Below are 13,206 nucleotides of genomic sequence, written 5' to 3'. Positions count from 1 at the left end.
TGGTCAGGATCAGCCTGCCCACCCTCTCAGAAGTGCTGATCTGGGAGGATATAGGTGTGAAAACAGACGCCACTACTGTGGCTGACCTTATTAAGAAGTTCAAGGACCCTCCAGCCTAGCCTCCATTTCTCTGGGCCCTGGGTTCCCTCCTGCTGAGTTCCATGGCTGCCATACTCATGCAGTCTGGAAGCTTCAGAGTCACCACTGCCCAGGCCTGCTCTATAGATGGAGACCCACAGAGAGGAAGGAGACCTCCGGAGCCCAGGAAAGGAAAAAACAAGTCCCCTTACACTGGTGGTAACAGGCCTAGAGAGGAGAGATACCTGGCCATGATCCACAGCCAGACCCAGGGCTGTCCTGTCCCCATCCTTCAAATCAGACAAGCCAATGTCAGAGGAAAACAGAAATACTCAGTTAAACTATAGTCTGTCATAGCTCCAGCACAGGTTTTTTATTAAAATATTTACAAGTAGCAGAGACATCTGAGGAAGAGTAACTGGATGCACCATTCTGCGGGAGGCCAGACTAAATGTGTCCCATGACATCACTTGAGAGAGGCGGCTGCCAGGAGCCATGCAAGGGCCTGGAGCAGTTCTACGGCTGAGTGCTGCAGAGGAGGCCTGGGCCTGCGGCTTGCTGCTTGTCTCCTGGGCCCCCTGTTCTGTGAAGAAATGCTTTGCTGGATCCTGGCCTATGGAGAAATTGTCTGCCCACCTCTCTATTCCAATCTAGTCTGCGGAGATACTTTCTTTCTGCCCACTCTTCTGGTTCCCCACGAGCACCAGCAGGTCTTCAGTTAATGTGCTGCTAGTGGGTGTGGAGGGGGCATTCTGACAGTCATGTGACACCCTCTTGGAGGAGCCCTGCCAAACCTGGAACATGAAGGATTCCATCCACATCCTGACCAGACGGTTAGAGATCCAGCAGGAGCAGCTTTCCCAGGTGCCCAGACCCTGCGACGGGGAAGAAGGTGGAGGGTCCTGTTGTAATTACGGGAAGGGTCTCATAAGTATAAATCTGCATACTCGCACCTACAAGGTGTACACAGACAGCCCTGCACATACACATGCCATGTACTGGCACAGGCCCCTACACAAATTTGTGCCTCAGCTGTTGAGCTGTGAGCACACATGCACACGGGGTAGGTGGCCTCTGGTGGGTCTGAAGGGACCGCTGGCTCCTCCACCCTCTGCTGCCTGACCTCTATTCTCTGGCCTCCGGGCCTCTTCTTCCTGAGGAAGTTGGTGCCTGAGCTGGGAGGACTGCAAGTATAGAGCCAGGGTTGGACTGCCTGAGCACTGTCCTTGGTGCTGGAGGCCTGGTCGAACCTGCATGTTTTGAAAACAAACATGAGTGTAGGGAGGAGTGACCTTGAAATTCGGGTGTAGGTCAGGGCCCAGCAGAATATCCGCACTTCATTCCGAATAATGTACAATCGGGCTTCCTCCTTTGAATCCAGACACTGAAACAGAAGGTATCCAACCCTTGAGCCAGCAGTGTGTCCATCTGTGGTAGGGCATGACTGTGTGGCCATTCACTAGCTGTGAGGTACATATGATTGTGCCTAAGGATCATGATTGCTTGTGTCCTTTGAGACACCTGTGATTCCCTGTGGCTTCCTGTGACTCCATGCAAGCCCCTCTGACCTTGGGTGGCCTCAGATCTAAGCTTCCCATAGGGGAGATGTGAGGACTGGCCTAGCTGCCCCTTTGCTAGAGCCTAGATAGAACCTCAACCCCTCTCTCCTCGCTGCCTTGCAGACTTGACACCCAGTGGATCCTGGTATCTGCAAATTCGGGTCCTCCGGTCTGCGTCAGCGGGCGCCGGCCCACAGGCTTGTGTGCTTCCTAGCACAGGTGACCGCGACTCCTCTGCCACCGGGCCCTGCCCAGCCAGAAAAGCCAGGCTCGCGCGGGGTAAGATGCGCGCATTGGTGGGGTGGTGCGGCGTCACGCCCCCGCACTGGTCGCCCATGCGCCCCCCTCCTGCGGTTCCCCCAGAACGCCGGGCCCTGACGTTGGGGGCAGGGGCGGGGCGGAGACGGCCAGTCGGCACTGCGGCCCTCCCCCGCCCGGGGCCTCGGCAGTTCGGCTGCGCCTGCGACCCCAGGGCGCCCTAGACCCCCGCGGGCTGCGGGCAGGGAGGGGCTCCCAGCGCAGCGCGCGGCGCCCTCCCCTCCGGCGGACCGGGCTGCGGCGGCGCGGGAGGGGGCGCTGTGGAGCAGGGGCGGGGGCTAAAAATACCCGGCGGCGGCGCGGCGGCTGCTGGGCTGCGGAGCTGCGGGGCCGTGGGCCAGGGAGGCTGTGCCGGGCCAGGCCGGCCCCGCGGACGGACATGCTGACCTTCTTCCTGGTCTCGGGGGGCTCTCTCTGGCTGTTCGCGGGTAAGTCCCCGCCCTGTCCTTGTCCCTTACCCCCAGCCCCTTCACGCCCTCCCTCCCCCAGGTCTCCCAGGTCGCCACCCCCCAGATTCTGGCGGGCGCCCGGCGGGTTGGGGAAGCATTTGGGTGGGTCTGCAGAAATTAGGGGCCTTGCTCTCTGCGACCCCACACCGCCCCTCCAGTTCTCGCGGTCCCCTCGCCTTATGGCGAGGACCACCAGGCTAGGCCTTGAGCCCACTCGTCCCCCAAGGCCAAGTCCAGGGACAGACTTAGTGCCTCCTTGTCCATCTCTTGGGTCGGAGGTCCCGCAGCAGGTCAGCAACGTAACCAGGACTGACCTGGGGCTTCCTGATCCCAGTAAGGGAGTCTCCTCACTACCCCTCCCTGCCCACCTTCAGCCAGAGCACAAGATTTCAGCAAAGCGGGGTTCGCTTGGCTCCTCAGCTTTGCCCAGGGCTTGTGTCCCCATCGCCCCTCACAGGAGGCAGACCCTCACCCCTGCAATCTCTCAGGAGGCTGTGAGGACCTCTTCTGTATCCCTGCTCAGCACTCCTCCCCCTCCCCTCCACTCACACCTGGGGTCTCCGCACAGGCCCGTTTACCCACCAGTCTGCGGCCTGCACCAGCCCTGCCCTCTGTGAGCCTTCTATTATCTCACTAAATGTCCCCCCACCCCCACCCCCATCACCCTCCTGTGCAGATTCAGCCTGATAATGTATGTGAAATGCTTGAATCTCAAACTGGTCTTAAACGGGACCTAACTCAGAGCAAATGCTCTATGAATGTTAGCGTTTATTATTTTTACATTCAAACAGCAGCCTCAGAGGAGGTAAGAAGATTCCTTTTGAGCCAAAGAAGCGGGGGAGTCTGCCTTTTGGAATTCTTACCTGAAACTTTGCATGTTATTTAATATTCATAGCAAATCCTAGGAGGTTGGTGGTGCTTTCTGCTTTTTACTGAGGTTCAGAGATTAACTGACTTGCCCAAGGTTCCATGGATAGTATCTGGAGGACTGGGGCTCCATCTGAGGTTTTAACTGATCAATCACTGCTAAGTGCTTGGTGGTATTAGGCCTGAAACTAGAAAGTTGGTGGCCCAAGTTTCTCCCACCCACTGCCCACTGCCCCGAGTCTGGCCACAGGGACACCTCCCCTGAGCTGGGGACCCGGGGAGGCCTCTCTAATCCCCTTCTCTCCCTAAGCTCCTTCTGTCTGCCAGTGTCCATGCAGGGCCACTCTGGGCCTGATGTGCTCATCCAACAGGCAAGGGCAGGGCTGGAGCTGGATCAGGGGTAAGGAGTAGGAGTTACCAAAAACGACGATGTCAGTAACAGCCACCATTTATTGCCTGGGTGATGGTCTCAGAGCGTTTCCCAAAGTGGCCAGGTGCCTCCCCGAATGGGGAAACTGCCTCACGGAGGGACTGGACAGGACCATGGAGTGGTCAAACAGGGCGACTCTTGGCACAAGTGGCAGCTGCCTCCATCGGGGTCAGACTTCTCAGTGCAAACAGGAATTTCCTCAAAGATGCCACACTTGGTGTAAGAGACAAGTGCACTCATTGGCTAGAACGCCCAGACACACACTGGGACATTCCCAAATCATGTGTCCACTTTGCGAGGGACTTCAATGGGACCCCAGCCTTTTTCGGGGGGCAGAGGAGATTCCTAAGCTACAACTGAGAACATACTCTGCCTTGCAGCTCTCACGATCCTTTGGCTCAGCCAGAAACAGGAGACTCCCAAGGTGATGTCACCTTTTAGCAGGGTTATGTGCTTTTTTGCCACAATCTGGCCCCAGGGAGGCAAGACTGCCTCTAAGGAGCCAAGGGAGAGAATGATGGACAAAAAGGGTAGGGGGAGCTGCCTACAGGAGGAATGGTCTATCTGGGAGAGGAAACCATGTGCTCTGAGCCCTGGAGAGCGGGGGCTGCATCTGTCCTGCTCCCACCGAGGAAGCCAGCCCACATTTCACCTGTGTGTTGACTAGTAAACAGGGAAACAGATCAAATAGATCCAGCATGAGTCAGATGCTGTGCCTGGTCTCCGTGCAGTCAGCACTCCGGGGACTGTGGGAGCAATGGGCTGACACTCCCGCCCGCCTATATGACACCATTGTGTAAAGGGGATGTATTTCTAAGAGGGCTCCCCTTTCTCTAGGCTGATGCAGCCCCATGCCCTTGTACAGGGTCCAGTCTGCTCAACCACATGCCCAGCCAGCAGTGACAACTGAGTGGATTTTTGCAGCATCGAGGGGTGTTTGTCAGAGGCAGGGAGGCCACATTCCAGGTGGAGGAAGTTAGGCCAGCAGAGGTGTGGAGTAAGAACCATGGTGGGGGTGGGTCTTCAGGGCCTCGTGACTGGGGAGCCTAGGTTGTAGGTAGAGGATGGAGTCTGGATGGGAGGGGGATTCTGGAGGAGAGGCTTTCATTTAGGGCAGCGGTTCTCAACCCGTGGGTCGCGACCCCTTTGGTGGTAGAACGATCCTTTCACAGGGGTCGCCTAAGACCATCCTGCATATCAGATATTTACATTACGATTCATAACAGTAGCAACATTACAGTTATGAAGTAGCAACGAAAATAATGTTATGGTTGGGTCACAACATGAGGAACTGTATTTAAAGGGCCAGAAGGTTGAGAACCACTGGTTTAGGGGCATAGAATCCCTTGATTGAGCTGTAGTGGCCAGGCTGAGCCAGCAGGGGAGAGTGCAGCCTGGGAGAGCAGCGGGAGGCCGTCGTGATGTGTATGAAAAGAGATGTGGCCCAAGGTTGGCCCATTTGAGGCTGAGCTCCAGGAAAGGGAAGGTAGGAGGCCTCAACTGTGACCCTGGGGGCTGGCCCTGGTGACAGAGTCTGGTGTGGAGGCAGCTTGCTGTAGGTGTCCAGGGCAGGTGCAGACTTGCGCAGCCTGGCTCAGCTCAGCCCTATCAGCTCTTCCCCCATCCTGGGCTCCCATAAGGGTGGAGGATGGTATGAGGTCTGGGGCCATGCCAGAGGGCCCAGGAAGGCAGCTAGGACCTCGATAGGTGGTGGAACTCCAAGCAGAACAGCTGAGAACATACCTCCCAAAAGAAAGCCTGGATTTGCAGTGGGAGAATTCTGACCTCAGCGCCTTCTCATCCTACCCAGCCTGTGGTAGGATACGGGGTGGTTCAGTGAGAGCTCACTGACACCAGGGGGCAGCAGAGCAGGCCATTTCTGCTCTCTGGATAGTTTTCTGTTCCTTGTGATAAGGCAGTGGTTCTCAACCAGCCCTGGGAATCTAATGTGCAGCCAAGGTTGAGAACCACTGTGATAAGGTCTCGGAGGTTGACCTTCAGAAGGCCGAGTTTGGCTCAGGTGCAGTTGGGACCCAGGGCTGTCCCATACACACAGCAAGCAGGATACGTGAGCACGAAGCTCTGGCTTATTTGCAAAAAGTGGCAAAAGGTATAGGTGTTTGTATGCTAGAAGCTGCACTGTCACGTGGCAGGCACTCAGATATTTGCTGAGTTAAGTACTATGGGTGGGGGGAGTTTTTTACACGGGAAGTGTTGTTGCAGACATGCTATTTCCCTGAGCACCTACCATGTGTCACGCACTGCGTTCTACCATCCCCAAGCTTTCCTTTCATCTTCCCCACAACACTGCAGTACTGTTATCCCCCATTTAATAGAGCAGGCACGGAGATACAGGGAGGTTCACTGATGAAGCAGCTCCTAAGAGCTGTGAGCCAGACCCCACTGTCAGACTCCCAGTCCAGGGAGGGGCCACCAGGTATGATCAGACAGCGTCTGAACCCCTTCAGCAGGCTTGTCAGTGGGCACAGGCAAGGGAGCGGTCCTTGGACAGGGGACGGTTCAAGAGAGGACAGGTGTGAAGTGACAAGAGGAGTGGCTGGCACATAGGAAAGGACTCATTAGTGTTAGCTAAAGTTATAATAACGTGAGTCAGGCCTTCTTGAAAGGGGGTATAGGCTTCTACCCAGAAAGGAAAGGGAAGAAAAGGCATTCCGGGCAGACAGACCCTTGTGAGGAAAGATTGGCAATAAGAATGAGGGACATACTCAGTGAGCTCACCAGGGCTAGTCTCTGCAGGCCCTAGAATGCCAGGCCAGGCAGCATGGACTTCATTCTGCGTTGTCACTGCATCAAGGACATACAGCCCAAACTGGGCACGTGGACAGCTAAGGTGGCACTGTCCCTGCACCCCATGAGCCATATGCATCCCTGGTGGCACACATCCCACTGAACTACAGCCTTTGGCCTCCTCCACTAGCCCTTTGATCTTCTTGAGGGCAGGGCCAAGGTGTCTCCTCTCTATGCTCCAATCCAGGGCTGGGCACACGGTGTGCATCAGCATAATTGCATACATGACTAATATGAGAAGTTCCCTGAGAATAGCTTATTTTAATAACTGGAAGCCTGGTGCATGAGATTCGTGCATGGGGGGAAGGGGGTCCCTCAGCCCAGCCTGCACCCTGTAGCAGTCCGGGATCCCTTGGGGGATGTCCCCCTGCCAGCTTAGGCTTGATCCCTGGTGGAATCAGGCCAAGCTGGCAGTCAGACATCCCTCTTGCAGTCTGGGGCTCTTGCAGTCTGGGACCCTTCGCTCCTTACTGCCCGCCTGCAGTAGAGGTAGGAGAGGCTCCCACCATCGCCATTGCATTCACCAGCCATGAGCCTGGCTTCTGGCTGAGTAGCACTCCCCATGTGCAAGTGCACTGACCACCAGGGGGCAGCTCCTGCATTGAGTTTCTTCTCCCTGGTGGTTAGTGCATGTCATAGCGACTGGTCGTTCTGCTGTTCGGTCGATTTGCATATTACACTTTTATTATATAGGATAGGATTATGTATTTTATAAGCTGTTTTCTCACCACAAGTCGATTAACAAACAACAAACCTTGAGTGTGCTCCTCCTAAGGGCCAGGCTCTATGCCAGATGGGTGCCGACGCCCGTACGCTAGAAGCAGTAGGGGAAAGCAGGTGTGAACTCCTGGCAGGTCAGTCTTCACTGGACAACTCTTAGTGCTGAGAACCCAGGACAGAGGAGGAGCTGTTGGATGGATGACTGAATTAATGATGGAACCTGCAGCTGCAGGGTGACTGGTTTCATCATTCATAGTGTCTCTGAGGACAAGATCCTATTGTTTCCTTAGAGCTCCAAGTTCCCAGTCTCCTAGTGGGCTGGGAGCTCTGGCCAAGCAGAGCTGAAAGGAGGCCCTAGTCAAGGTCTGCAGCTCACTGGATGGTCTAGTGAGATGACTCCATCCCCTGACTTGGCCTGGCCAGTGCCCCCCCGAACCCCCCCTGGACCCCAGGATGGGAGCACTGTGAGTGAGATGCTACTTTGGGCCCTGGGAATTACTTCAGCATGCACGGGGTGGTTCCCCGTCATCGCCCAGCTACTCTCGGAGCCCATGGTCGGTGTGGTCATTCCCAGACCTAGTTCCTTTGTGTGGCTTCTGATTCATGTGAGGTTTGGGGCCTGTGACAGGCCGAAGTGGGAAGATGGGAAGTGGGCTGGGACAAATTCTGAGCCAAGCTGAGCTAGCTATTTTGAGATCCAATCTGTAATCTCAGAGCCTGAAGGATTTCAAATTCCAAGAAGTCCCACCTGTGTCTATTCACCTGCTCTTCCTGGAGACACCTTTATTTTAGCAACAGCTACTCCCAGCATTTTGCTGGGGGGTGTCTGTGGAGACTTGGGTGTGGCTGGCTTCCGGTTTGCCATCTGCCCATTCAGGCATGCATTCTAAGATAGCTATCTCCTGGGGCTGTAGAGCAGGAAGACAGGCCAGGATGGTGCCAGTGAGGGGACAATCAGCATCTCAGTTTCAGATCCTGGGATAAGCAAATCTGGCATGGCACCTATTGGGCCAGGAACAGACCTAGTGATTGATGGCTATTGGAGGAATGAGAGAGCACAGGTTGAATGAGCAGCTCTGGGACAGATCGCACTAATCAACCCTGCCAGGAACCCTGCCTTCCTCCCAGGACCCTGCAGCCTGGCCCACTCCCAGGACCCTGCAGCCTGGAGGTGGGGCCCAGCAGCATTTGGTCCTGTGACAAAGTCCTGTTTTTGCCTCCATTGTTGGGTCTAAGATTCCCCTGTGGGGCTCCTCCTGACCACCAACCCTTGTCCCAGCCGTGGCAATAAACAGTCCTTGGCAGATCCTGCCAAGTAGGCAGAAGGGCACTGGGAGGGACAGTGAAGTCAACCAGAGATAGGACAGCAAGGCAGTTAGAGGCTACACACACACTGACTGAGATGGGGATGAGAAAGCAGTCAGAGCTTGGACAGAGAGAGCAGCAAGGTTGGATGTGGGCCAGCCAGTGAGACTGGACAGGAAGGTGGCTAGAGGCTGGGATGGCGAGGCCCTAAAGTCCAATGAGAGGTAGACAGTCATCAGCACAGACAAAGGGCACTCAGCTGTGACCCATCCAGGCCTGCGTGACCCCTTCACTTTGGAAGGGGCAGTGCTCTGGCCCCTAGAACTTGGCTGCATGAAGCCACCTAGACCCAAGGACCCTGTTTAGTGGCTGGGGAACTGCAGTATTAATGGTGAACTTTAGTACCTACCAGCAGGTTGGATGTGGTTCTCAAGGGACACCTTCGACTCACCTATCCTCAGCCCCCACCCTGCCTGCAGGCTGTCTCCCAAAGCCCGGCTCTGTCTGGGGTGGCAGAGGGAAAGGGATGTGTGTGTGTGGGGGTGGGGGGGTGGGGGGCGGGTGTCTTCCCCTGGCCAGTGGGCTGGTGGAAGAATTGGGTCCATGTGTCTCTGATATCCTTGCCGTAGGTCAGACAGCAGGGAAGCCTGCGACCTGTGAAGCCCCCTTTCCATCTGAAGTGTCCTTTCTCCTCCTCCCCGGGGCGTGAGCTCTCTGCACACAGTGTGGCCCCAACTAATAACAGGAAGATCTGAGGAGAGAAGCAACTGGCTGGTCATCAGAGATGGGCACTTTTTTGGGCGGAGAGGCTGACGAGGCCCGTTTCTCCTGGATTGCAGGTCTGTGGTGTGCCCACCGACCCTCCTGTTGGTTCAGAATTCCTTCTTAAGTGGTTTTGTCTTAAATTGCCTCTCAGACTAAATGGTCTTCCCGTGTCACTGTCTCCTGTTAACGGAACTCGGTAGCGTGCTCTGTTGGGTTCAAGATTGTGGTTAATGGACAGCTCCTGGTGACCCAGGGTGTCAGCAAGGCAGCATTTCTGAACAAGATTGAAGTTTGACCTTGTCGTGCTGTCTCTGTTGAGGATGGAGTCCAAGCTCTGGAGTGTTCCAGAAGCTGGTGATGGCACACACAGGGCTCTGGGTTACCACAAACCCCACCCACGTCGCAAGGGCACCGGTGGCAGCAGCACTGCGCGCGGCAGGCGGAGGGCCCATGTGGCCTCCAGCCTAGAGCCCTCTGTGTGCACTGCAAGGCCTCGTGTTTAACATCACACTTTCTTTCACAGTTCCTTCTCCACCATGAGACTTACCCAAGTTTCCTTATATAAAAGTAAAGGTTGCTACCCCAGGCCCATCCAGCCTTATTTCTGAAAAGGACAGAACCAACAGCGCATCCGAATGGGGCCATCCCGTTTCTTGGTCCCACCGCCCTGACCTGACGGGTGCTTTCTTCAGAGCCCACAGAGCCTCCGGCTCCTCTGGGACATGATGGGCCAGGGAGAATCCAAGTGATGGTGCTCCCGGTGGGTCAGCGGGAGCACCGCCTAACAGCCTTCCCGGGCCAGCCAGGGCCTCATTTTGCTTTGGTCTGAAAGAGATTTTTGTTTTCCGGTGAGAACAGCCCCAGCCTGGACGGGCCGGAGCCAGTGGCAGGAATACAAACCCTTTCATGTGACAGGCCCAGAGCGGAGAGACGCAGGCCTGCCAGCAGCAGGCCCTCCCCTGCCTCTCCTTCCATTCACCCTGGCCTGGAAAAGGAGGCCTGAGTCCTCAGTGCTCCCTGCCCAGCTGAGCCTGGCATTAACCCTGTGGATGCCATGGGTTCGTACTGGCCAACAACAGGACCCGGCAGCCGGAGGGCAGTGAGGGGTGGCAGCAGCTACGATGTGGCCCTGGCCTCCTGACGGGTGAATCGAGAGGTGGCAGAGTCCCATCCACCAGCACAGCATTCGCTGAACTGAGTGAGATTCAGACTTGCTTCTGCTTGTGGCATTCAGGAGGGGAACGTCCCCCTGGGGAAGTCAGAAAAATGAAGCTGTATCCAATGTGCAGAAAATTTACCTTTAGCCAAAAGCAAAACTCTCTTTTCTCTGCTCGTTGCCTGTTCTAGGAAAAAAACAGTGACACCTGGGATGGTGGGTGTAGGACCCTTGTTGGCTTCTGGCTGCAGCAGCCGTCCCTTTGGCGGGGATCTAAGGGCACAGCTTGCCTAGGGCACTTTTGCATCCTGAAACCCCAGGGTACCAGGTCAGGTGAGTGCCATTAGCCTGTGGCTCTGATTTCAAAGGCATGAGGCGTATAGACAGTACCAACCACAACCTTTTCCTTCTGCAGCTACATGGCATCCTCCAAGCCTCAGCTTCCTGCCCCTGTCCTCAGTGCAGCCAGGCCTCTGCCTGCTTCCCAGGAGCCCACCACCTTACAGGCTCTTCCGGTGACTGAACAGCCCACCTCTGCCACTCTGTCCGTTTCTCAGAACTCTCCTTCCTACCCTGCTCCTCATCCTCTCTTTGCTCCTCGTCTCTGGGGATGGGCTTGAGGTTTTGTCTTGTGTGTGTAGCTCCTCAAACAGGGCATTCCCAGATGCTCCTGAGTGGAAACAGTGAGCAAGCAAAGCCCTCCCTTGCTCCCCCAGCTCAATGGCCCCAACCATATCTGAACAGGACCCTCCCTACTTTAAGGAATGTCCCATCAGTTGGAGGAGGTCACATCCTGTACCCTGCGGCCTGGCCACCTGCAGTTGAGCTCTGAGAGCCTGGCCCTGCCCCGAGCAGCCCATGTTCCCTTTACTGAGCTTCAACTTGTAGGGCTTGCAGTGTGTCCTCTGTCTGGCCCTGTGGTGGAAACAGATCGCTGCTCCTGAGGCCAGGACCCTGGCAGCCCTAACGTGGACCAGCTGGTGGGAAAGAGGATCACGTTGCAGCCCAGGATTTGGCTGGCTGCAGAGCGGGGCCTGGCCAGGGGGGTTCCGTCTGCTTGTGTTGTGCCATGGCCCTCGCCAGGACCCCAGGGCTGTCCCAGGGCTTGGTGTGGAAAGAAGGGCAATGAGGCCGAGACTCGTCTACACCATCCGTCCTGGTCACCATCGTACCCTGGAAGTATTTCCAAAGGGAGTGTTGCCACTGTCAGCCTCTGCTGCTCATCTTTGCTCTGAGAATTTTGTTGGGCCTGATTTGTAGTAACGTTTATCTCAGAGCTTATGAAAGACACTGTGTTTCCCTTTGCTCCTCTGTTCTCAAGGCTATTTATATTTTTCCGTTCCTGAAAGTGTTGTGTGAGCCTGGCTTCCCAATGCTGTGGTCATGTGGGCCCATGGTCCCTGACCAGGTCTTAGGGTGAGTGAGATTCTGCGATGGTGCTCGTATGAGGATGTGGGGATGGGACGAGGCCGTGGAGGCTGCCTCCCACACCAAGTGAATTGCTACGAGGAGTCATGTTCCCAGGGAGTTCGAGCTCGCTGGGACAGTGGCCCTGCACAATGGTCAGGCACAGCCAACCTCAGTTGGACCTTTCCACATTCAAGAGGCTTAATTGAACCTTCAGAGCTATAATCAGGCTCCTCTGGGAGGCCCTGTGGGTGAGCCACCCTGTAACCCAGCAACCCGGAATCATGGGCCCATCTCTCCTGGGGGATGTGAGTGGGGCTCGGGGAGGCTCTCCTCCCAGCTCTGCCCCAATCATTTGTGGTTCTGCTACTCTAATTAAAGCCCAAGAGGTAGATGGAGGGAAAGCCCCTCTCACTGCTTAGATTGGTGTGAGTCCTGTGTGGACAGGGTGGATGCTGGGCCAAGGTCAGGATGATGGTGAGATTCGTGCTTTTTTTTTTTTTTTTTAACCTAGCAACTGGGTCACACACTTCCTGTGCAGAATTGCTGTGGCTCCATGGCCCTGGCATTCTGTGTAGTTTTCTGTCAGCCAGGACCTTGGTTGTGTGCACTGGATTTCCTCTCCCAGAAGCAACCCTAAGCAGCATTAAAGCAGCGGTTCTTAACCTGTGGGCCACGACCCCTTTGGGGGTCGAATGACCCTTTCATAGGGGTCGCCTAAGACCATCCTGCATATCAGATATTTACATTACGGTTCATAACAGTAGCAACATTACAGTTATGAAGTAGCAACGAAAATAATTTTATGGTTGGGTCACAACATGAGAAACTGTATTTAAAGGGCCAGAAGGTTGAGAACCACTGTATTAAAGGAAGCTTTTGTCTTATTTGAAGACATCTCTGAATGGGGACCTGCCAAAAAGGAAGGGGAAGGGCTTTGTGGGCCAAAGGTGGGTCCTCGGGCATTTGTGCGTTTAAAGCTTCCTGCAGGTGATTGGGGGAGGCTGTGTCCGGGGCCTAGAGAGGCTTGTGCCAAATTCCCGGGGAGGACAGCTGGTGCGGGAAGCTCTCTCAGGTCATGGGTTGAGCAATAGACCTGCATCAGCCCCGGGGAAGATGTTGCAAGGTCTATGGCTCTAAAGTTGCCAGGCAGGTTTACAAACCGCTCTCAAGAGGGAGCTCAGAGCACCGGGATGCTGGGATGATCTGAGATGGTCTTGATACAGAGGAGGTGAGCTGGATTTGGGTGGACAACAGTGGCTGGTCCTGGAAGGCTCGGAAGAACCCATTGTGAGTAGGGCCTGGAGAGGGTGGGGGGTGAGCTGGGCCCTATAGCCTGGACTT

At 55.6% G+C, this 13,206-nt stretch overlaps 1 protein-coding gene across 2 annotated transcripts in view; it reads left to right on the top strand.

Moving 5' to 3' along the window:
- Positions 1-2,223: 2,223 nt before the first annotated feature.
- The window catches only part of ACSL6 (acyl-CoA synthetase long chain family member 6), a 56,762-nt gene continuing 45,779 nt past the window's right edge, over positions 2,224-13,206 (top strand). Inside the window, exon 1 of one of the 2 annotated variants that reach the window (XM_081092264.1) lies at positions 2,224-2,383. In XM_081092264.1, the coding sequence (XP_080948390.1) occupies positions 2,335-2,383 (49 nt within the window). In that variant the 5' untranslated portion in view covers positions 2,224-2,334. The remainder of the gene's footprint in view (positions 2,384-13,206) is intronic. The other variant, XM_081092265.1, reaches the window with a different exon arrangement.

This window comes from Myotis nattereri (assembly GCF_964212035.1).
Source record: "Myotis nattereri genome assembly, chromosome: 5".
Lineage (NCBI taxonomy): Eukaryota > Metazoa > Chordata > Mammalia > Chiroptera > Vespertilionidae > Myotis > Myotis nattereri.
The sequence above is the reverse complement of the archived record's forward strand: the minus strand, read 5'-3'. Positions and strand labels throughout refer to the sequence as shown.